Source organism: Tachypleus tridentatus, chromosome 7 (genome assembly GCF_004210375.1).
Source record: "Tachypleus tridentatus isolate NWPU-2018 chromosome 7, ASM421037v1, whole genome shotgun sequence".
NCBI classification, from domain to species: Eukaryota; Metazoa; Arthropoda; class Merostomata; order Xiphosura; family Limulidae; genus Tachypleus; species Tachypleus tridentatus.
In genome coordinates this window covers 62,758,328-62,783,482 of record NC_134831.1, presented here as the reverse complement: position 1 = coordinate 62,783,482, position 25,155 = coordinate 62,758,328, and the positions used below count along the sequence as shown (strand labels likewise).

General features: G+C 33.3%; 1 protein-coding gene across 4 annotated transcripts in view; it reads left to right on the top strand.

Annotated features, from left to right (window-relative positions):
* LOC143255813 (protein NDNF-like) overlaps positions 1-25,155 on the top strand; it is an 81,591-nt gene that overhangs the window by 43,048 nt on the left and 13,388 nt on the right. For 2 of the 4 annotated variants that reach the window (XM_076512081.1, XM_076512083.1), the window contains exon 2: positions 14,631-14,842. In XM_076512081.1, the coding sequence (XP_076368196.1) occupies positions 14,646-14,842 (197 nt within the window). In that variant the 5' untranslated portion in view covers positions 14,631-14,645. Of the gene's footprint in view, positions 1-8,108; positions 8,262-14,630; positions 14,843-25,155 lie in introns of those variants that run through there. The other 2 variants (XM_076512082.1, XM_076512084.1) reach the window with 2 other exon arrangements.

Genomic DNA, 25,155 nt, shown 5'->3' with positions numbered 1-25,155 from the left:
TAATAATGTGACGGTCAATCCCACTAATCGTTGATAAAAGAGTAGCCCAAGAGTTGGCGGTTGGTGGTAACGACTAGCTGCCTTCCCTCTAGTCTTACACTACTAAATTAGGAACGACTAGCACAGATAGCCCTCTTATAGCTTTGCGCGAAGTTCAAAACAAACAGTCTTCTTATTTGTCAAGGCAAGAGTTGGTGTTGTGTACTGCTGACTAACTACCTATCTTCCTTATTTCTGGTCTATCAGTTTGAAATTAAGGATGATTAAATCCAAATTGTCCTTGGTTAACTTTATTGGGAAGATCATAGAGCAAACAAATAGATAAAATTTTATGTTTTCTTGTGCACATATCTTGTGATCGATCAGGATTAAAGTGATACAATTAGCGTTTCTTTACATAGACATTACCGTGGCATTTAGAGAAACGTTATCAGACTAAAATTATTTTCATATTTTGTACAGAGTGACCTTTGTCTAGAAAACATTCCTGGGCGTGGTTCGACTCTGTGGTTTGGAGCTCCGGATTTTGCAAACCTTACAGAATGATCTTGATTGCCGTAAAGAAATGAACTGTCACTGTTATGTCTTTTTGAAAACGTAAAATTATTTTATACACATATAATATATATGTGAAGTTACTCAACTTTCGTGGAATATTAGTCTTAGAACCACACTTGAGTTATATAAATACTTCAAAACAGAAAGATAATGTATAGTTATTGTATAATCCACGGTAAATAGTTATGGCATATGTATAGTAAATTATATTCACATGTGAAGGTAAGTCTGTACAACTCAGATTTCCAGCTAGTAGTTTCTTACTGTCAAATATAAAAATCAGATAGAATGTTGTAACTATTGTCACAAGGTATAATGACGCAAAGTATTAGTAGTTTGACATGAGTGAAAACAAAGAGAATATGTTATAATATGCTAACCAAAATGCATCTGCGATTTCGGTAGCGGTCTTTTCTGGCACTCCGTTAAATGACAAAAACCCGGGTTATTCACTGGGAAAAAAGAACAAATAAACTTTCGCAGCTACTCAGTGAACCTGAGCGCTCTATTGTGCTAAATACGTACACTACCTTCGAAACCTAAATGTATTTGACAACAGTTCCTTGCAGTCAGTCTCTTTTGCTTAAAAACAAACGTAATGCAAGTTTTGTTATTGAAATAACACGTAATGACAAAACATTGTTGAAAAGGGGACCACTAAATTATCGTACTGCATAATACTCTAATTCAAGGAATTGGATTGACTGTACATTTAATATTTATTCATCACTATTTCATAGTGGTAAAACAGTAAATAATATATATATATAACATGCAGTGATAAGGCAATACACATAAAATATAATTCACAGAAATAAGGCGATATATATTATCAAATACAAATTGCTGTGCATAGGTATAATTCACAGTGGTAAAACAGTACACAGTGCATATATTTATAATACATAGTGGTAAAGTAGTACATAACTACATATTATTCACAGCCGTAAAACAGTAAACGTGTAAAATTTGCAGTGTCAAATTAATACATCCTACACGTAATTCATAGAGGGCACTACACATACACAAGTGTTGGGAAATAGTACAAAGTAAGTATACATAAATATCGAATACACAGTGTTAAAGTAGTACACACCATAAAGTGGTAATGCAATACATGGTATATATCATTTACAGCGGTAAGTGGTACACGGTGTATACATAATTTACTTGATGTTTGATATCGATACCTTGTATTTATGTACATAATTTACTTGATGTTTGATATCGATACCTTGTATTTATATGCTTGATTTACAGGAATTGAATAAAATGTCGTTCAAGGAACAGCTTCAAAAAAAAAAAAACAACTGGACCCGTACTTTCATAAACAACTGATAACAAGTTAAATAGATGTTACGTACATCTTTTCACTTGGACCCGTACTTTCAGAAACAACTGATGACTAGTTAAATAGATGTTACGTACATCTTTCCACTTGAGCTCGTACTTTCAGAAACAACTGATGACTAGTAAAATAGATGTTACGTACATCTTTCCACTTGAACAGTTTGTTGTATAGTATCAAAGGTTTTTTTAATATATAAATAAATAATGAATACGCTTGCGTTTATCTGTCCGGAACTTCTCTCGCGAATTTATCGATCAAACGCTACAACTCCCATATCCTTAAAAGGGTTTTCCTAAGTAGTCCATATTCGATTTCCTATTCAGAAGAACCTTTCCTGTTTTTACCTAATTAAACTTCGTAATGAAACGAGTATATTACACGATGGAACAAAGTCCTTATCATAACGTGACGACAGACCTCGATTTCAACTTGAGTTTTTTTCTATTTGCAAAGTGCTTCATACAAACAATACTATCTCACGTGAAGATGTTAAAAATTACGTAAACGTCATATTAAGAAACACACAACTAACATAAAATCATCTTGCAAAAGCATTCAGTAGCTTCGAATTTTAGCATCATTCACTTGATGATTTTAACATCATGCCTTCTAACTATAAGAAATGGAACACACCCCAATAGTTTAGTTATTGCAACACGCACTTTCAAATTATTTAAATAGAATATACCATTGCTGATTTCACGATTGTAACATCTTACTTATACTATACAAGTAGAATATATTACTACTGATTTTATGGTTGTAGCACCGTATTTACGTCATGTAAATAGAATATGCATCAGCTTGTTTCATGGTTGTAACATCATATATCACGTAAGTATAATATGCCACCTCTTATTTTCATGGTTATATAATACCATTCTTATATATGTCCTGTATAAATAGAAACCAAATTTAGTGTGTATATGATAGTTAAACCGAGACTGAATGTTTTTATAAAACCTTTTCAATGGTTTTTACTACGTAGATAAAATATGCCACCGTTGGTTATAAGATTGTAACATCATACTTGATTATGACGTAATATGTTATGACTGCGATAACCTAACTCTAACTGAACTGCTTTCGTGGTTGAAACCTTATGGTTTCTCGCTGTGTAAGTTGAATGGCTGCATTGTATATATTATAAGTCAAGCAAGATTGAAAGCTTTTACAAAACGGCAGTGTTGGCCGTTTTCAACTGTTTATATACGGGTAAATTAAAGAGAATTATTGGATGTTATAACGATAATTTAGTGAAAGACAAAACCAATAAGTCTTCCTAGTGACAGCAGAATGACCGATTACCACCCATGAAAGGATAAATTTTGTTTACCTTATTATTTACAAAAGTTCCGAAAATAAACCAACAACTTCTGTTGACATGAAAGACAGTATTATAACATAAACACTTTTTTTGTAAAGACAGTATACCTGTGGATGAATAGACTTGATGTTCATGTTATATCATGATAAAAATTACAACAGTTTAGTAGAAGTTACTTTTGACTACTCTTTAATATAGTAAATTGAAGTCTATAACTTCAATAGGGCAATGAAGACAACGTTCAGAAGTATTTTAAGATCATTAGTTTAAAGTTTATCGGCCATAGTGAACTAACGTCTATAACTTTAATAGGATAATGAGGACAACGTTCGGAAGTATTTTAAGATCATTAATATAAAGTTTATCAGCCATAGTGAACTGACGTCTATAACTCCAATAGGATAATTAAGACAACGTTCGGAAGCATTTTAAGATAATTAGTATAAAGGTTATTAGCCAGTATCATCAAATAGTTTTCATATTTCTCTTCTCATTTATTATACAATTTTGAGATGTTCCCATACAGTGAGTTTTGACACTTGAAGAAAAAATAGAAATTACTTTGCCTTGAAATTAAGAATAAAATTGCATATCGACAATGCATAAACCTATCTTAAGGTATATAGTTTTGTGTACGAATAGTGATAGAACACGTAAAAATGTTTAAGACAAAACTTTTGTTATTACTCCCTCACTCCTTTCCTTCGCTGATACAGCAGTAAGCTCGAGAGTTTATTGCTAGATTTTGGATGCGATTTCCGCAGTATCAGCAACGCAAGTTGGTCATTGTACAGCTTTGAAATTAAACAAAACAAACTCGTGTTATTCCCTCAAATCTATAAACTGTCCTGGTTAAATATTTGTAGTTGTCTTTTTAATAAGCGTTGATCACAGTTATAGCTTCCGAGGTTTATAGAATACTAACTATATATAACAAAGCAATAACACTGCACAATAATTTTTTGAAAAGTTTTGCTTCCTGAAAAGTTTTGCTGATTGTGACAGATACCTGGTGGGTATACACAAATATAGCTTTGGTTTTGCTTCATCACGTAGGAACTCTGAGAAATAGACAGTTAACAGTTTACCGGCAATAACATATTTCATTGTGTTTATGTTTCTAATACGCTATTAAGTTCAACATAATTAAAAGTGTTTTGCTCCTGATTTTCGTTTATATTCAATGTCCGGTGCATCACGTTGCAGTGTCCAACAGTAGTCAGCAAGCACTGACGGATTCCAGTTGCCCTGATATCGTTTTTATATTTTAGCAATGTCCTGGTAAAACTGAAGATTTCAATGAAACAGTAAGTGTGGGCAAATTTGGATGTCATTTTCGTGATCAGCAGCCAAAAATCTACAAGAAACACCCAAGAAGCAAAAACTTTGTTGTGCAGTGTAATACATACCGTCTCTTGGTGCTTCACGTTGATTACATTTCATTGAATCGGCCTGAGGACAGTTTCTAGAAATTTCAGCCTGCACACCAATACTAACGATACATTAGTGTTTACGTACACACATAACTTGTTGATTCTAACTCTCGAGAATCTTCTACAACTTTGATGAACAGGTGGACGACATTTTCAAATACAAATTTCACAGTATAAGTTATGTATATTTCTAAATATAAATTTAACTTAAACATCAATATTAGCATAGATACATGATAGTACATCTGTCATAATGCATATTACTACAAGATATTGGTCTGTTATACCTGTGTTGTTTTTTTTCACATTATTAATGAGCCTCAATAGAAATCATACAAAAATGCCCTAGTGTAAAATTATGAGAAAGTAAATGCTCTACGAGCTAATGTTTTTTTCCATGAATCTATTAAGAATGAATTATAACTTGATTCAACTGTGCTAACTGGTTATCCTACTAACTATAGCCATACAATAAGACACTTTTTAATTACGTCACCTGGCAATCAAACTGATAATAAACAGAAAGTACGACAACAATACAGACAGATTAATAAATAGGAATTCATTCGATAGGAAAACAAGAAAAGTGAAAGAGAGTAAGCTAGATTAAATAATAGATAGACAGGCGTAGTAATAGAATATTACAAGTACACAACTGTTTGTTTCAAAGTTTAGCATTTTGACTGTCTGGATAATTACATCCATTATCAGAAATACAGATCGAAAAAATATGTAAATATGCAAGTCATAAGACGTCGTTTTGTAAATACGATATGTTGACTGGCCTCCTCACTGCGTATGTTCTACTGTTCACACACTTGCAAAACACTCCATTTATACTTACCGTGTTTCTCCGATAATAAGACCTACCCATAAAATAAGACCTAGTGTGATTTTTGGGGATAGTTTTAATATAAGCCCTACCCTTAAAATAAGCCCTAGTTAAGAGTGGCAGGAAGAGGAAAGAAATAAAAAAAATTAATTTATTAATTGGTTTAATAGTTAGTTAATTAGTTTTTCTAAGTATTAATCAGTTAGTTTAATAGTTTAATAATAGTTTATTTTAAATGGTTAGTTTAATAGTTTTACTTTGTAACTTCATTTTTTTAACATATCAAAATAAGACATCCCCCGAAAATAAGCCATAATGTCATATTTTGGAGTGAAAATTAATATAAGCCCTGTCTTATTTTCGGAGAAACACGGAACATACAAAATATAATGATCACATACTATGTACGATGAAAATGCTTAAGTGCTACATATTCAAAAATGTAGTCATTAAATGATTAATGCGCAGGACAAGGAGTGTGTAAGAATGAGAATTTCTGAGGAGTAAGATAGTGCTCGTTCAGTAGGATTTGTTTAAAGTGGCAAATGAAAGAGATTACGTTTGCCCAAATAAGAAATGCTTCTGTCGCCACCGCTGGTGATTGACTAAGGGAGGAAAGAGGTTTCATGCAAGCCAATAAAATTCAAGAGACGTCAAACTGTGTACAAAGTGGCCGACTTCTTCAACAATAGCCAGGATTCGAGTACCATAAATGAATTATGGGAAGAATCAGGGGTGTAGATTCTGGGGGGATGGGGTATACACCCCTTTATTTTAGGTGGGGGGTATGGTGCATACAATCATCCCCCCTACAGTTTGGTCTGTTGAATTGTTTTATTGCATCACAGGCCTACAAATTATGTGTTTGTTCTTGTGATTCTCGTGTTCTTAGCAATCGAGTTACATAATTAAGCCTAGATGCAGGCTTTTTCAACAGCCGAAATGTGCATCTTTAATATAGACGTGCTTTTAAGCTTTTCGATCTAAGCGACAGTTCGTAAGTATCAGTCAGTAGGCCTAACTATACATGCAAGTATCGTGGCAACAAGATTACTCTGTGACTGCATGTTTACAGCTTTCAGGTTTACGTAATCAGATATTACCAATTTGCAAGTTGAACAGTCCACACAAGTGGTTGCAAAAATCATCTCCCCCATCGGGTGTAAAAAATCTACGCCTCTGGGAAGAATATTATAAAACTGTCACACGTTATCAGAATACCAGTCTAAAAACACAGTAATCTCAGATTCAAATAGGAAAACATAGTTTTACAGATGGATGTAAACAATGGTTGTTTGAACAATGTACGACTACATCGCGTTAATGGTTGATAAGTTGCGTTTTTTTTCTTCTTGATTGATGATCTACTAAAACATTATACACTTGAGCCTTCTTGAATTCTTATGTGGTGATGTAATGGTTCCCAGTATCGAAAGCAGTTGCATTCATTTATTCTTTTCGAAGACCAAAACTTTCACATAGAACATTAATATTGTTCCTGACCATGTAATACTAACACAACATTTCTACTTTTGATGGACAAGGGCTCTTCCAAATCAATGATTTGATGATTTACAATGTTTATTCTGTCCGAAATTGGTTTGAAGAGCATGACAGAGACCACGGTCATCATCTTTAGCTAGCAAAATAATCAGACCTCCATCTCATTGAGAATATTTAGAATGAGGTTGAACGCTTCTATACCATTATAATGTTTTGCCAACATCTATGAGTTAAATGCAGACCAAGCTCTTTGACAAATGAGCTATAATTTAACAGTATAAGTATGACATCTTCTTGTGTATGTCTATACCACGCTTTCTCTAAGCTAGTATTCCGGAGTTAAGTGGTCCAACCCAATATTATATAGCAATTATGAGCTATCATTAGTAAATAATTTTAACACGTCAAATATGCAATTAACAGTACAGTTTAATTTTTCGAAATAAAAAGGAACTATGATTCAGCTATTATTGATTATATGCGAGTTTACGTTTATTATTTTATAAACAGATATTTAAGTTAAAGTTACAAAGAATGGTTGAAAAAATAAGTGTAGATTAACTAAATATATATATATGTATATATAATAGTTATTAGCTGACAAAAATAAATATATTACTTTGTGACTTAGCAAGTAGCTACAATTAAGAGGAAATTTTATACTGGTTTTAGTTTTATACAGTTAATTATAGTTCTATTCTCTTGCATTTGAAATAAAACATCTTTACGGTAATCTGTTTAAAAGTAAAACTGTAACCGCTTTATCAATAGTTGTTGTTTTACGTTTTTTTTAACAAAGTCGACTTTAACCAACTTCCCCACGCAGCACTAAAGTACTCATCTTTTCATCTGACACAAATACTTAACATTTATGCTAACAGTGACTCAAGGTCTCAATCATAAAAAACAACAAAAACCAAGAATATAGGTATTGTTGTCTTTTTTCAAATTGTAACTGTATTAAAAGCAACATGCTATATCACTTTGTACCCAAAGCTTTCAGTCACATACGCGATTGTATAACAAATAAGAAGGAACTGATGCGCCAACATACGGAAGTAATCGCAAGAAAAATTATTCAAGAATTTTTTCTGTTTCTGACAGCTTCAGTCCAGACATATACATCCAACTCCTTGGCAGCGCGCAAACAGACAGTTATTATTAGCGTTGAAAACGACCGCTCTAGCTGCAAGTGACTCCTACAGACCGCCTAGCGGTGTATAGGCTAGGTCCCCACTCGTCTTAAACTGGAATCAGGTAAATATTTACGGCGAATGACAGATACTAATCATAACAGATTCTAATTAAACATTTATTAACTAGGCCTAAGGAAAAAGTTTACCCGTAAAAGATAAACAACACTTATACTAATGTAATTCGAAACAGTTATTTAAGCCAAGCGAGCAGACTAATAGTTTTTGTTTGTATTGAATTTAACCTTAATATTTCTGCTTTTTGTAAACGAGTAACATTCATGTTACACACTTTCTTTAGAAATCAGTAATTTACTCAGTGTTTGATGAATATTTATAAAACATAATACGACAGTTAGTTATGCCTCGTCTGAGAAGGTGTAGCTGTGTTTATAATTAAAGTCTAGGTTTGAAATTAAAAATTATAAATATCTTAAATGCAAATAACATCTCCTTTCTTCTTGTTTATTTTTTCTTTCTTTTTTTATAAATGATACGATTAAAAATATATAACAACCCAGTATGGACAAAATCTGTCAAGCAATCACCCCGTTATTAACTAAGCTAAGTTTAAACACGTTTTAAAAATGGTTTGTTTGGTGACAGAAAGCTACAGTTACGACAGAAAGTGTTCGTACCCCTGCCATCGAGTAGTTTTTTGTTCATACCTTAAAAAGTATCATGACTAGACTAATAGACGTATGATCTTTTATAAATATTATAATAACACACATCTACATAGAGTTTTATGTAAATTAAACGACAAATAAACTGTTTATAAACAAATAACCAAAAATAGGAGGAGCAGAAAGTGTTCGTACAGTTCCAAACGTGTGAAAAAAACTGATATTCCCGTAAAAATTTTGTTTAGTTTGGCGAATAAACTACATTATACCATTCCAGAACTAGACTCTGGGTTCGTAATTATTGGAATTTAGCCAGCAAAACATTTACTTTCGGCAATTTAGCGCCGTCTCCGTCATTATCTGCTTGGTCATCATGGCGAACAGGAAACAACTGTCCAGTGATTTAAAAAAACCGAATTATTGTAAAATGCAAGTCCCGTGTGTCTCTTTCCGGTATTGCTACACAACTTAATGTGCCGAAATCTACTGTTTAAGCTTAGAGGATCAACTGCTAACCTCCGTCGTTCCAGACGCCCCACCAAAATTCCAGAGAGAACCAAGAGGAAGGTTCTCAGAGAAGTTGGTAGGAACTCTCGTTTAACACGTAATGACATACAGAAACTGGTAAGGGAAACGACAATGATCCTAAGCACACATCGAAATATGTGCAATCCTGGTTGTAGAGGAACCATATAAGCGTTCTGGAGTGGCCATCGCTGTCACCCGATCTCAACCCAATTTAAAACGTTTGGCATGAGTTAAAGACCAGGGTTCATCAGCGTCATCCGAAAAACTTGCAAGATTTGGAGGCCTTCTGTGAAAAAGAATGGAAGAAAATACCAGTCGAGTACTGTCAAACGATCATGGAGGGCTATGAGGAGAGATTGCGCCAAGTAATTCACCTGAATGGCGACACAACTGACCATTAAAGTAGACACACGGACACTTTCTGCCCTTCCTATGTTTGGTTATTTGTTTATAAACAGTTTATTTGTCGTTCAATTTATCTAAAAAATTATGTAGATATGTGTTAGTATAATATTTATAATGTACTCTACTTTCATTATCCTAATCGTGATACTTTTTAAGTTATGAAGAAAAGACTACTCACGACGCAAGGATACGAACACTTACTTTGCAAGAATATGAATAGCAAGTCGTTATATTTATTCAATAATAATTTCATTCAATATCAATCCGCGAGTTTATGATGAAACTTGTATCTGTCTCCGTGAGTAAACTTTCGACAACGAAATAAATGACTGAAAAAAAAAATTACAAACTTTGATTCAACTGTTAGAAGTTATATTCTAAATATTGTACACCAATTGACTGACGAGATCTTGTGATTACATAAAATGTCTCTCAATATCAGTGTTGTATTGCGAACCGCATTGATGTGATAGGCTGGATAACGACGTGGTAATTTTCACTGCTTATCTACGTGTATCTAATTTATCATTATCAAGTGTAATTGTTTAGTCAGATGCAAACGACACTTCACTAATTAATATGTATTTATAGTTTCTCAAGCGTAATTAAGATTATTATTAAATTAATATACCTGGCTTTGCGTTTACGTTATAATGTAATTGATTCTTTAGGAGCAAGATGATTACTGGATATTTTCCAAGGGTAAAGAGCTGTGTTTTTATTTTACAGGAATGTACGTAGCGATTGCTGGGTGTATTCCAAGGATTAGGAACAGTTGAGTCTCTGTACAGCTAAATGTGCTTAGCTACTAATTTGTGGGCATTAACGGGCCTATTATTAACTGTGCTTCGAAAACTTATTTCAGCTTTTACTGCCAGTTGCGTTCTGTTCTTATTAATTAGGTATTAACGGCACTATAATTAAAACCTGTATTTTACATGAAGACTTATTCTAGCTTTTACTATAGTGTCACTTGCGTTCCGTTCTTATTAATTAGGTATTAACGGCACTATAATTAAAACCTGTATCGTACATAGAAGACTTATTCCAGCTTTTAATATAGTGTCAGTTGCGTTCCGTTCTTATTATTTATATATTCATAGGACTATTATTAATTCTGATGATTTATTTAAACTTTCACTGTATTGTCAATAGTATTCGGTTCTTTTCATTTAAGTATTAATGACACCATTATTTGCTGTAATTTAGCTATATATTCAGTTATATTCTGTTCCTAATTCATAGTTAGTTATCTATATTTAAAAAAATGGGTTCTTTGAAGCCACTTGTAGAGTAGTACAAGTTTCTGTATTATTCTACAAATACTATTTACAGTGGTCTCTTTACGATATTGTTTAGTTGCCATGTAATAACAGAATGTTTATATTCTGAAGATTAACGGCAACTGTGACTTCGTTTTGAAATGTGTTAAAATATTTTCCCTGGACCTGAATTAATTGGTTATCTAATGTATGCTAACGTTTACTATCATTCGTTGTATCAGTATCGCCAGAATAGGTTTCTATGGTTTTTGAATTTCGCGCAAAGCTACACGAGGGCTATCTGCCCTTGCAGTCTCTATTTACCAATGTGTGTTTTGCGAATTTTGCGCAAAGCTACTCGAAAACTATCTGCGCTAGCCGTCCCTAATTTAGCAATGTAAGACTAGAGAGAAGGTAGCTGGTCATCACCACCCACCGCCAACTCTTGGACTACTCTTTTACCAACGAATAGTGGGATTGACCGTCACATTATAACGGCCCCAGGGCTGGGAGGACGAGCATGTTTGGTGCGACCTGAATTCGAACCCGCGACCCTCGGATTACGAGTCAAACGCCTTAACACACTTGTGTGAGACTAAAGAGAAGACAATTAGTTATCAACACCCACCGCTTACTCCTTCACTGACGAATTGTGGGATTAATTGTCGCGTTATAAAGCCCCCAGAGCTGAAATGCCGAGCATGTTTGGTATGAAGAGGATTCGAACCCACGACTTTCACATTACGTGTCAAGCGCCCTAACCACCTGGCCATGCCGCTCTCGGTAGAAAAAGGGAGCCTTATAAAAGTGATTGATAATGTAATAACTTGTATCAAGTAGTTTTGAACAAACTCTATCATCCAGTCAATCAATAAACATTTAGGGTAATTTTGAGTTTTACAGGTTTAATGACATACCATACAAAACACTTGATGCCTGTGTTATTTCACGTTATTTGTGTTCTTGAAACATGAATAAATAATAACAATGCGTAAATCAATATTTGTTTGAATGGTTTTAAGAATTCATTCTGAAAATAACTTAAACATATACGCTGCTGGCCAGAATCTTAAAGCCAATGAACATAATTGCAATGAACAAGAAAAAATATGCAATTTGCATTGTTAGACTCAACCACTTATTTGAGTAGAGCTTCGAAAGATGAAAATAAGAAAAAGGAAAATAAAAATAAAAAAACCTTTTTAGCATTTAATAGGGAAAATGTGAACACTATGAAATTAGCTTAAATACTAGCTGGTCAAAAGTTTAAGACCATACTGAAACGAAACGTTAATCAGTAAACCCGTAACGAAACTTAGTCATTTGTGTTCAAGCATTAGCGTTATCAACATCTCCCACTGACATCTCCTGTGTTACATTGGGTAAAAACATGGCAAAGGCTAAAAAGTTGACAGAGTTTGAACGTGGCAGAATTGTCGAGCTGCAAAACCAAGGCCTCTCTCAACGAGCTATCACTGGTAAGACCCTTAAGGATACGGAACGAGAAGTTCATAAGGTCTGCCCACACAAAAAAAATTCGCCAACGTTGAGCAGGAGGATTCAAGGGGTTGTCCGGCAAGACACCAGCCGATCGTCGAACCAGATTAAGCCCTTACGGAAGCAGAATGCAACTCAAAAATAGTAAGACGGCATCTACGAGAGAAAGGCTTTGAAAATCATAAACATCTTCAAAGGCCACGCCTCCTTCCACACCACAAAACAGCTCGGTTAAACTTTGCTGAGAAGCACCAAACATGGGACGTAGAAAAGTGGAAGAAGGTTTTGTTCTCTGATGAGAAAAATATAACCTGGATGGTCCAGATGGCTTCCAACGTTACTGGCACGATAAGGATATCCGACCGGAGACATTTGCTACACGACACAGTGGAGGATGTTCCATCATGATCTGGGATGCTTTCTCCTTCCAAATAACAATGGAGCTACAGGTTATACAGGGGCGTCAAACAGCAGCTTCATACATTGACATTTGGAGAAAGCATCCTTATTCACTGAAGGCCCTCGCTTGTGTGGAAATGACTGGATCTCTCAGCAGGACAACACTGCAATCCACAAGACAGGACAAAGGACTTTTTTATGGCGAATAACGTGATTATTTTGGACCATCCAGCATGTTCGCCCGAACTGGACCCCATTGAAAATGTTTGGGGGTGGATGGCAAGGGAAGTCTATAGAAAGGGACGTCAATTCCAAACAATGCATGATCATCGTGAAGCCATCTTCACCACTTGGAATAACATTCCAGCCAGCCTTTTGCAAACGCTTATATCGACCATGCCAAAGCAAATGTTTGCAGTTATTCGCAATGACGGCCGTGCAACTTACTACTGAGACCTCTTGTTGGGCATTTTTTACCGTGTTTAGGACTTCTTTTTGGTATTGTCTTAAACTTTTGACCAACTAGTATTTATACTAATTTCATAGTGTTCACATTTTCCCTATTAAATGCTAGAATTTTTTTTTTATTATTTTCCCTTTTCTTATTTTAATCTTTCGAAGCTCTATTCAAATAAGTGGTTGAATCTAACGACGCAAAATGCACATTTTTTCTTTATATTTATTGGCCTTCCAAAGAAGGTAGATATTAAAGCATCTGATTATAATTAACTCTATAAATCAGACTTAAAAATGTAATTTATAAATTAATTAAACATCATCTAAAAATATTATATAAAGTAACAAATCGGTACAAAAGAACACTAAAACCAGTAATGAAAGCCCGGCATGGCCATGCAGTTAAGGCTCTCTACTCGTAATCTGAGGGTCGCGTGTTCGAATCCCCGTCACACCAAACGTGCTCGCCCTTTCAGCCGTGGGGGCGTTATATATTACGGCCAATCCCACTATTCCTTGGTAAAAGAGTAGCCCAAGAGTTGGCAGTGGGCGGTGATGACTAGCTGCCTTCCCTCTAGTCTTACACTGCTAAATTAGGGACGGCTAGCGCAAATAGCCCTCGTGTAACTTTGCGCGAAATTGAAAACAAACCAAACGAAAACCAGCAATGATAAGAACGCACCTTACCTTCATATGAGCATGCTTACTGTCAACGCCACCTGTAGCTGTAAGTCGAAGGTCACCTATTAAACTTTGACTGATAAATGAATTAGTTAATTAAGTTTGGTGTGATAAACATTTTTTTGCTTCCAGAATTCAAAATGTAAGCTCAACAATATATCAGTTTCTTCTACATTTTCTAATACTGTGTCGTTATGAAACTGTATAAATCACAGTTTAATTTTTTGACACTAACAATGTGTACTTGAAGATACCGGCGTTCTGAGTCTTCTTTTCAACAAATTGTTTTCTAGTAACGCATACGTTTCTTCTTACGTTTTAGATAATAAGAATAAATCAACTTGGCACAACTGAGCGGCTTCATCCAAAAGAGAGAAAACAAAAAGAGCTAAAATAGCATTTTGGACCCTAAGAAGTTTAATTGTTTAATTAATGACTTGTGTAACTGTAATGGATAATCTCGAGTTTATGACGTGTAACCTATGGAATACTGGTCATTTTTTGTTTAGCGTATATCATATCTTATTGAGTAATATAATAGATAATATAGTTTTTCGATTTTCTATTTTTTTTTTACAGAAACACGAACTCGACATGTCTTTGTCGGTCACGTGGCTCATATTTGTCATCGTGCCTCATATCTTTATTTCTTCATGTGTGTCTGAAATGTCCAACGAAGATACTTCGAACTTTTATTTCAGGAAATATCGTCCAGAAGTGTTTTATGACAACAAAGTATTACCGGAAGACACAGAAGTAAGAGTGTTTGTATTCAGAGATGAGGTTAAAAAGTGAGTTGTTGTTTTCATATTTTTAATGAATAACTGAAAATAATTTTTATTCAAGAGAAATGTAATTATTTTTACTTACACAGACCTAGATTTGTTTGTTTGTTTATTTTTGAATTTCGCACAAAGCTACTCGAGGGCTATCTATGCTAGCCGTCCCTAATTTAGCAGTGTAAGACTAGAGGGAAGGCAGCTAGTCATCACCACCAACCGCCAACTCTTGGGCTACTTTTTTACCAACGAATAGTGGGATTGACCGTAACATTATAACGCCCCCACGGCTGAAAGGGCGAGCATGTTTGGCGCGACGGGGATGCGAACTCGCGACTCTCAGATTACGAGTCGCACGCCTTAACGCGCTTGGCCATGCCGGGCCCTAGATTTGTTATCAGTGTAACATTGTAAGCTTCTTTTCAAAACAAAATAATAAATATTTATCATGGTTCGTAAGACTTTTAAATAATGGATTATTTTTATGGAAACAGTGAAGCTTAAATAACGACCTTTAATATATTTTAATTAATAAATAAACTCAGATTTAAATCTAACTATAAATAGTAAGTAAATTGTTTTTTTAATCTCAGCAGACTCATATGGTCATTCTCAAGCAACACCCTCTGTTGATGTATCCTAAAACTATAAAAATAATATGTAACATAGTGATGAGTGCAACTTGGTGTACAGCCACGTGTCAGTATGATGTTCTTTGTCGTTGACGACTTGTTCTAAACTGCCGTTACAAATGTAAGATAATATTAGTACAAACACAGTAAACCAATCTAATTTATTTATGCCCGATAGTTGAATAACTGATGTATTTTTCAACATTTGAGAGGTTACCTTGCATCCCCATCCCCCCCATTGGCTCAGCAGCAAGTCTGTAAGTTTACCTCGCTAAGGTTCGACTTTCGATAATCGTGGTGGGCAGAACGTGAATAACCTGTCTTGTAGCTTTGCCCTTAAAAACAAAACCAGCCAAATTATAACTGTTGGTCACTAATGACTGAGTATACTGCATGATACATCTCGTATAGGATTCTCTCTCAGTGGCATTGCTTGGCATTTAAGTACGTTACCACTAGTTGGTAATTTGAACCAGTAATTACCTAATGTGACGAGTGTAGTAAACGATCAAGTCTGACTCGAACCAAGATTAAGTCATTGCTGCATCTCCTTTGCTATTCTTAATCTGATAGCTAGATTGACTACCACTTTTATAACCTGCTCATAGTGAAGAACATGTTTAGCGACGTATCGTGGACTCGAACCTTCAGCCTAACCAACCACTATCCTCACACCCGGAATATCAACTTTCTAACAGCTTTATGTGTTTAAAATTTACCCGGAATATCAACTTTCTAACAGCTTCATGTGTTTAAAATTTACCCGGAATATCAACTTTCTAACAGCTTTATGTGTTTAAAATTTACCCGGAATATCAACTTTCTAACAGCTTTATGTGTTTAAAATTTACCCGGAATATCAACTTTCTAACAGCTTTATGTGTTTAAAATTTACCCGGAATATCAACTTTCTAACAGCTTTATGTGTTTAAAATTTACCCGGAATATCAACTTTCTAACAGCTTCATGTGTTTAAAATTTAACCGGAATATCAACTTTCTAACAGCTTTATGTGTTTAAAATTTACCCGGAATATCAACTTTCTAACAGCTTTATGTGTTTAAAATTTGTATGTAAAGCTTAAAAAGTAATAATCTGATCAGCAGTAACACAGAAAGTTTTGAAGTAACGTTTACAGAACCACCCGCTACATGTGTTTGAAGTAACGTTTACAGAACCACTCGCTACATGTGTTACCGCTACACCAAAGGGAATTTTCTTCTAGATTTTAGAATTTCCATGACATTAATTATAAAGTATTTTACGTATTGCCGATATCTTCCCAACTTCCACTATGAACCTTACTGGAGTAACGTTCTTAAAAGATAACATTATAGATCTTTTTATGGTTATGAAAAACAAAGTACTTTAATTACTTGAATGTTTTTAAGACTACATGGAAATAAAACTATTCTGATTATTCTTTTTTAGTATTAATAGTATACTTGTGTTTAAAATAAGTTTTCTAAAGATTTGATATCCAAAGTCTTAGCTAGACGAAAGCTATACATGGTGATAAAAGTACAAAGTCTGTATTTTGTTTTCAAAGCTCGTACAGCAATGCAAACACGAACCTGGCTTACCAGTTCCAAAACCCTACACGAGGACCAGCCCGCGAAAAAATTTAAAATAAAATGTTATTTTATATTCTCGAAATGTGTTGTTTTCGTGTAGTTTCGTAACATTTTCATTTTAAGTTTCATCAGATATATTCTAATACTAAAATTTTCGTGGTAAGGGCAAGAGAATTTACAAGATATGACATGGTTACAGAAGAAATACAAGGACATCGTTTACAGTGAGTATTTTATAGGTGAAAGCTGCCGTATGGATATATATATCAAGGTGTATTTTACTCAAAAAATGTAAAGGTTGCTCATTTCCTTCCTGGATATGTGTTTTTTGTTCTTAAAGGAAGTTTGATTCAGTGGTTAGCATGCTAAACTGTGTACCTTAAGTTCTGTAGTCCCTCCCAAAAAAAATCGCGCCTCGCACTTTATAGCCATGGGTGCATAAAATAGAGACAGTTAATTTACACCATTTGGTATAACAAAAGAGGCTTAAGAGTCAGTGGTGAAGTTGTTGACTGATTCTCTTCTCTCTAGTCTATCACTTAAAATTAGGAACTGTTAATACAGATAGTTTCTCGTGTTTGTTTAACGAAATTTAGTTAAATAAACGACGTTCTTTAACACCAATCACGCTATGCAACGTGAGTACAATCTTAATACAAAACATTCTGAAATATTTGTTGTTGGTTTGTTGGCTGTTAGCGTTCATAAACAAAAGTGTTTGTGTGCCTCTTTGTTATAGCCCAAGTTTCTACTATAAGCTGTCTGCGATACGTTTGCCATAAAAATTGAATCCCGATTTCTAATTTTACAAGCTAAAAAAATATCTGAGTCATCAAGGTACATGAAATAGTAAATAATGTACTTTTATAACAAAGCAACATTGAGCCATTTGTTGCGTCTCCTAAAGGGAATAGTTATAAATTCTTACTTACTACTACCTTACCGGGAAATTTAAATTTTTAACCAAAAGTTATGACAATTGTGTTCGAAAATTTAAATATATATCTATCTATTACAAATTCTTTGTTGGTGTTTCTTAGAGCAAAGCCACATTAGATTATCTCGTGTGGCTATCGCGGTGAATCAAAACCCAGATTTTATTATTGTAATTCTGTATAGTAAGTATAGACACATAATGGTCAAGGAGATGTTCTCTCACTCTTCGTATTTTTCTGTTTCTTGTTTTCTTTTGTCGTTATTCTTTATATTTACATTCCAAATGACCAATTGCACATCACACTTGGATCGCACGAGAAATAACCTAAACTTATTTAAAATCATATAAGTACGCCTTATTTTAATATACAGTTCTGGGCATTAACTAGCATTACCTAGAGTAAAATGTCGTATTAAGAACTAAAATGTATAAAGATGTTACCATATGGTAAGATTATAAACAGAATAGTTTAAAATACAAATAAAAATGGCAAAATAAGTACAACTCCTAAAACTCGCATGGTTAATCACCTTGACTTATAACAAAGAAGAGGCTTATTTACTGTGAAATTTTGTTTCTTTGGAATTACGCAGAAAGCTACAAAATGGGCTATCTGTGCTCTGCCTACCACGGGTATTGAAACCTGGTTTTTAGTGGTGTCATTCTGCAAACATGCCGTTGTGCCACAAAGGGACTGGTGTAGAATAACTTGTATAACTTCTTAAGTATTTCAGCAACAGAAATATCTTAACTTATAGAATAAAATCATAACCAATAATAAAGTGTGACATTTTAGAATTTAGAACATGGTGTATATATACCAAAGTTAACAATATTATATTCAATATTAACTGAAATCCAGTATAAAAAATAATATTGACACAAAAACCCTTTGTGCAGTATTTTCTACTACAGAGTATACTTTGGTTTAAATGATTAAGAGAAATAAATATCAAACATATGAAAATTGTAAAAGTGGAAGGGAATTCAAGCTAAGGAGTGAAAAAAATAAACTGACGTTATTAGTTTTTACACAGTCATCAATCTAGTTAACTGCTGCCATCTGAATACCCTGTAAGAAACGTGTAGCTGTTGTTTTATAAATTAATTAAACAAGTCCGAAAAAAACGATCAGACGTTGCCATCAGACTACATGTAATAAACTGGTAGTTGTTTTAAACGACAGCTGCCCGTTTCTCATTGGGTATTTCTGTGAGCAACGACTGATCGTTTTCTGCAGATTAATAAAATTATTCTATAAGGAAAAGTAGCAGTTGTTTTGCACATTAAATAAATTACTCTACAGAAATACCGACATTTGATTTGAAAATCAATGTATTACAAGCACATTTAAAGAGATGTTTTAATATTTCATATCGACAATAAGGTTATACAGTACCAGTTGATTTACGTACTTGGATGCTTTTTTAAGTCAAGAAAAAGTTAATCCAGTTTTTCTGTTGTAACAGGGGGAAAAGACATTACACCATGACACATGAAGATGGAAGTTGAGGGGGTGGGGTAATTTTATCAAAGATGACGAGTTCGACTTTGCTACCAGAGAACAAAATGAAATCATTAAAGACGTGATGCCTGGTGGTTATTACGACAAATTTTGTTACCAGGCCCCAAGACTCGTACATTAAGACTCATCATGTCCATAATTAATCATTAATTAATTAAATTGTTCCTAGAAATGATGCTTAACATTCATTTATTTGTAATTAATTCGTCCAAAAGAGGAGGATTAACACTAGTCAATTAGATCATGCCTGTAGGTTTAAACTGTTCTAAAAAGGACAGTATCATACAATATTTAAAACTTTATACAATACTTTACGTCGTCAATAAAACATATATTGTGCAATAACACTTTTATTAATTTGACTTCATGCACCAAAATAATTTACAAGTTTTAAAAGTTTACTTTCACATACACTCAATCTCCATTATTACCGTAGGATTTTAAAAAATACTGTGACACTACTTTTACAAGTCATCAATGTCTAGATTTAATTATGTTAAAAATAATTATTTTGCATATTTTAACATCTGTACTAAAATAATAAATTACTGAATTACTGTATCCGTCCATTTTCTAAATAACCATTGATCACTTCCAAACGCACACGGAACTTGTGAAAGTGTGGAGTACATTTCTAAACTGTTCACAGCTTCTCTCAGACAATGTTCTATAAGACTCTTACTATTTCACGAATCATAGATAAATAATAATTGCCCTACAGCTAAATATAATAAATGAATGATGTACTGGTTGCTAATATTTAAAATACCACAAAACAAAGATACATATTTTTGCATATTGTTTCTATTATAAGTTCATAAAACTAATGAAACCATTTCTTGGTCGACTCAGAAAAAACTTTGGAACTAATTACTTTTGATAAAGTAAGCAAACTTCGTTTTATCACATTGTTAGTCACAAAAAAATCACCACAATACCGAAAATTGTGTTAGCAATCACAATCGTAAAAGGAGCTTTAGTTATAAATCAAGTAATTAGTCTTAAGTGTCCTTTTTAAAACATTTTTAAGGACGAATTAATTATAAATGAATTTGTGCTTAGCGTGTATGTTTGTTTGTGGTTTTCCCGCGCTGTTCACGAGTTCTATAGGTGGTGATGGTCAAAAAAGACTTAAAGCTTACTTGCTACTGAAGAGTGACTAAATATAGTTTCTGCCTGCTTATGAGCACTTTTACTATTTGTGAAAGAGGAACACACTCTGGCAAATCTTTTAAACCCACATATTTGTGACTAAATCTCTTCAGAGGTTATGTTCTTTTAACAGTACGTGTGTGTTTTTAAATCAACTGATCGAGACCTTTATTGTGACACACATTTTTTGTTTAACTTGAATACGGAACATCTCTCTATAACCTATCCAATTTCTCCAGTTGACCGGCATACTGGATGCTAAATGTGACGTTTTAAAATAAACACCAACACACTCAGAGAACAAAATAATCTTCTTTTATTGTTTTGATTATTTTTGCAAGAAACTTCTAAATGATTACAATGTTATAAGTGTCGGTTACGTCATAGCACGTGTGAATGAAGTTAAAACAAATTGAAGGTTTGATACTCTCAATCTTAACATTATAAATACCTTCCAATGAAGGTAAGCAAATCAGGATAAGATGTCTGATTAAAAATGTACATAATAATATACATAAGTATACATAGCAGTATTCTGGTTTATTTATAGTGTTAATTAGGTCTTCTTAAACTAGATTATTCCCAGTGATGACAAGAAAACCCACTTGTAGAGAAAAATATATATGTAAAAACAGTTGGTTTGGGTTGCGAAATTGTTTTATGTAGAGGAGCGAACAACGTTTCGACCTTTTTCGGTCATTGTAGTGAACCTGACGCTGGTTGAAACGTTGTTCGCTCCTCTACATAAAATATTTTCTCAACCCAAACCAGCCGTTTTTACATATATATTAGACTATTCCCAGTTTTCTCGCTTAAATTTTGTTCTTTTACAAATATATATTAAATTTGACAATTTCTAGTCGTTTTTTTTTTATTTATGATGTATAATAACGTTTTATCTTTCGCGGAGGCAGAGTGAAGCATGGATATTTTAAGATTTCGCAATCATAACTAAAAGTCATGACACACAATTCAAGAGAACGACGCATCTGTTGAAAATCTGTTTTCGAACGATATGTTATCTCATATCTAAATCCAGGACCGTAATTTAAATACAAAGACTCATCAGAAGTTTGTATTGGATATATTCCAGACTCACTACACGTGTCTGTGAATCAACACAGCCTAGACATTCGAAATAGCAAGTCTGCTATTCAGCATTCTAACGAATTTAGTAATTCACTTACTTAATCTTGCAACCCAGAACAAACTACGAAACAAAATAATACAAAGCATATGATTGGTATGAATCATTTCTAGTCTTTGAATCCTTCTGTATTTTGAAGTCCATCGAGATCACACATCGTTAACTAAAAATACTATATATCTTTATTATCTCTAGAAGTGTTTAGTGTGGTGTTTGTTGCCAACGTGTTGCCTTGAACTAATTATAAAAAAAAAAAAAAAATTCAACTGACTTAAGATTGTCTCCGTGATGAGGATTCTTCCATAAACAACCCCATTTAACCTTTCAAAGACTACAGAAAACATACATTGGATAATAACTTAATAATTTATGTATTTCAAACGATGGGCGTTAATACATCTGGAATTTATAGTATTCGCCTGTTTCCCAATAGAAGTCTTGTATATAATTCATAATTTGACTTGATATCTTTTACAAGTATCAGTCACCTCAGAAAGAACTTTATTGTTGTTCCGAACATGAGTCATGTTTTTAAATAACGCAACTCTTAAGGTGATTAAATGACAGTTTTATATATTCGTAAACATAATGCTTCACTATATCTAACTGTCTAAGAATATTTGAAGTTACCAGAGAGAGATGCCAGCTCTGTCTTTTACTCAACTTTTTATTTCTAGACTTCTTTAGTTTTTACAAGTCATGCTAAGTGAATATTTGGGTGAAGTTTCAGTGTGTTGGCAGAGCGCCTTGTCAGATAGAAGAAAACCTGAAACTGTCTAGACATGGCTTAAAGCAGTACATAAAAAAACGAGTTAACCTACCGATTCCATGGGTGTCTAACATGGAAGAGTGGAGTATTATGTAGCTGGCCTCATTTCTATATACGGAGATCATACATGCTGCTGCCTTAATATGCTTAATAAAAAAATAATACAATTATCAAAATCCCTATAGAAAAGTGACTATTGTTTTTGTTTACAATAGGATGAGCTTTGAAATGAATATTTACCATGATATTTTATAAAACTTTCTACAAGCTTAGAATATCTTTCAATCTTATAACCTATTCAGACAACAACTGTTTTTCCCCAGCTGATTCAAGAACTCATCATATGCTAATAGAAATGTAAATATGCAGACTTCCCTAACTTCTCCATAAGGGTTCAGAAGGCAGAAGTTAGCGAGTTTAGTACAGCTCAATTATTGTAGATATATTTTAAATTTCAAGCAATCATGACTCTATGATCTGTAGATCCTTTGTTCGCATTTCTTTACCGTAAAATAATAATAAATTCGTGCTCCGCACTTTGTGGCCGTGGTAGCGATATAAGGATGATATCCAAATTACACTATTTGGTTAGGCAAGAGTAACCGGAGTGTTGGCTGTGGGTGGGTCTATTAGTTCAAAATTAGGGATGACCCTCGCATGTAGTTCTTGAGTAGCTTATCACTTATAAACAAATATACAAGAGCTGACAAAATATTAAAATGTTTTTTGCATGACTGTGATAAAAAGACAAACAAGTTTCTCCAGTTTTTTAACCGTTTTGATCTGAAAATATGTATCTAATTTATAACAAAACATTTCTTGTCCTTTTCTTTGTTTGTTTTTTTTTTGTCTTGAAACTAACAGGCAACTTCTCTTTAAGAGAATGAAACTGAACACTTAGAAACATTAAACGTGGCTTCAAGTATTTGATCTCAAATCAGTAAGCTTATATTTGGATAACATAATATAACTCATATGTGTTCTGAACTCTAACGTTAATTGATATTTTCTCTGCTTCGAATAAATGGTTATTCATAAATAACCCAGAATATTGTAAGAATAAGGTATCACATAAAGTAAGCTAGTGTAATAATAATAGGACATATAAAGGTAAATTTGTATAAAAATAAAGTATCATATAAAGGTAAACTTGTATAACAATAAAATGACATACAAAATTAAACTTGTATAACAATACTCAAAACAACTAATACACATGACATTTTTCTTGGAAGTTACATACTGTGATCCATTTTAAAAGAACATATAATGTTACTTGGTTTAGTGAACAATTTTTAGAATATTCATATATATATATATATATATATACACACACGTGTGTGTATTGAAAATGATTCTGAAGTTCTATGGTTTAAACTCATATTCTTGGTCCTAAACTTTCATTTTTAAGCCTGTTTGACTCTCAAGAATTCATGTTTATGATTAGATTTTTTTGTACAAAAATTCAAACCCATGCTTGCATCTAAATATTTTTAACCTTTAGTGGCTTATAAGACTTTACTTACAAACATTCAGTTCAATAAAACCAAAATTCACAAGCATTGTTAGAATGATGTATTATCTGAAATTAACCCTACAAATAAAATATTTTGTAATGCTTTCTTTCATTATTGTTATTTTTATCAAAATCTTTAAAAATATTCTTTTAAAAAAATGGGTGTCTGAATACTGCTGGTTTTATATGAACACCCTTTATCATGATATCAGCAACATCACACAAAAAGATAACTAAAATATACTTTTCAGTCTTATTTCACTTAAATTATGAAATATTTATATTATCCTTAGCTTTGAGGATATACATTTAGACTAAGCTTGTAAGCACCACACAAAAAACTGTGATGACAGTTATTTTATAATTTTCTATCAACAGTGGTCATTGTGACACCATATTCTAAGCTATATTATTAAGTCTGCTCTTTAGATTAGTCTAGCATTGGATAAGGATCAAAACTGAAATCAATGTATCATGAAACAAAAACATATTGTTGACCTAAGGTCAGAAGTCCAGATATACAAGTAAAACAGGAATAATATAAAACTGAACAGAGACAACAAAAAGTTACACTTTGAATTTCAGGTCCAAAAATCATACAAATAATTTTTGTCTGTAATGCGCCCATCCAAATTGTAATCTTTGTATGTAATGTCCCTGTATAAATTGTAATCTTCGTATATAACACGCCTATTAAAATTGTAATCTTTGTATGTAATGTGTCTATACAAATTGTAATATTTGTGTGTAGTGTGCATGTCCAAATGATAATCTTTGTGTTGAATATACCTGTCCAGATTGTAATCCTCATGTAATGCACCTCTAGAAACTGTAATCTCTGTGTTAAATGTACCTATATAACTTGTAATCTCTGTGTTAAATATACCTATACAACTTGTAATCTTTGTGTTGAATACATCTATACAAATTGTAACTTTTGTGTGTAATGTGCCTGTACATTAATAAGTTACCATACCACTCTATTCAATTAAATTTTATGTATTTCTAATAGATTTACAAGACAAAGGTCTTTTTTTTTACAGTTCTCATTAATGGATGGCTGTTGTTCAGCA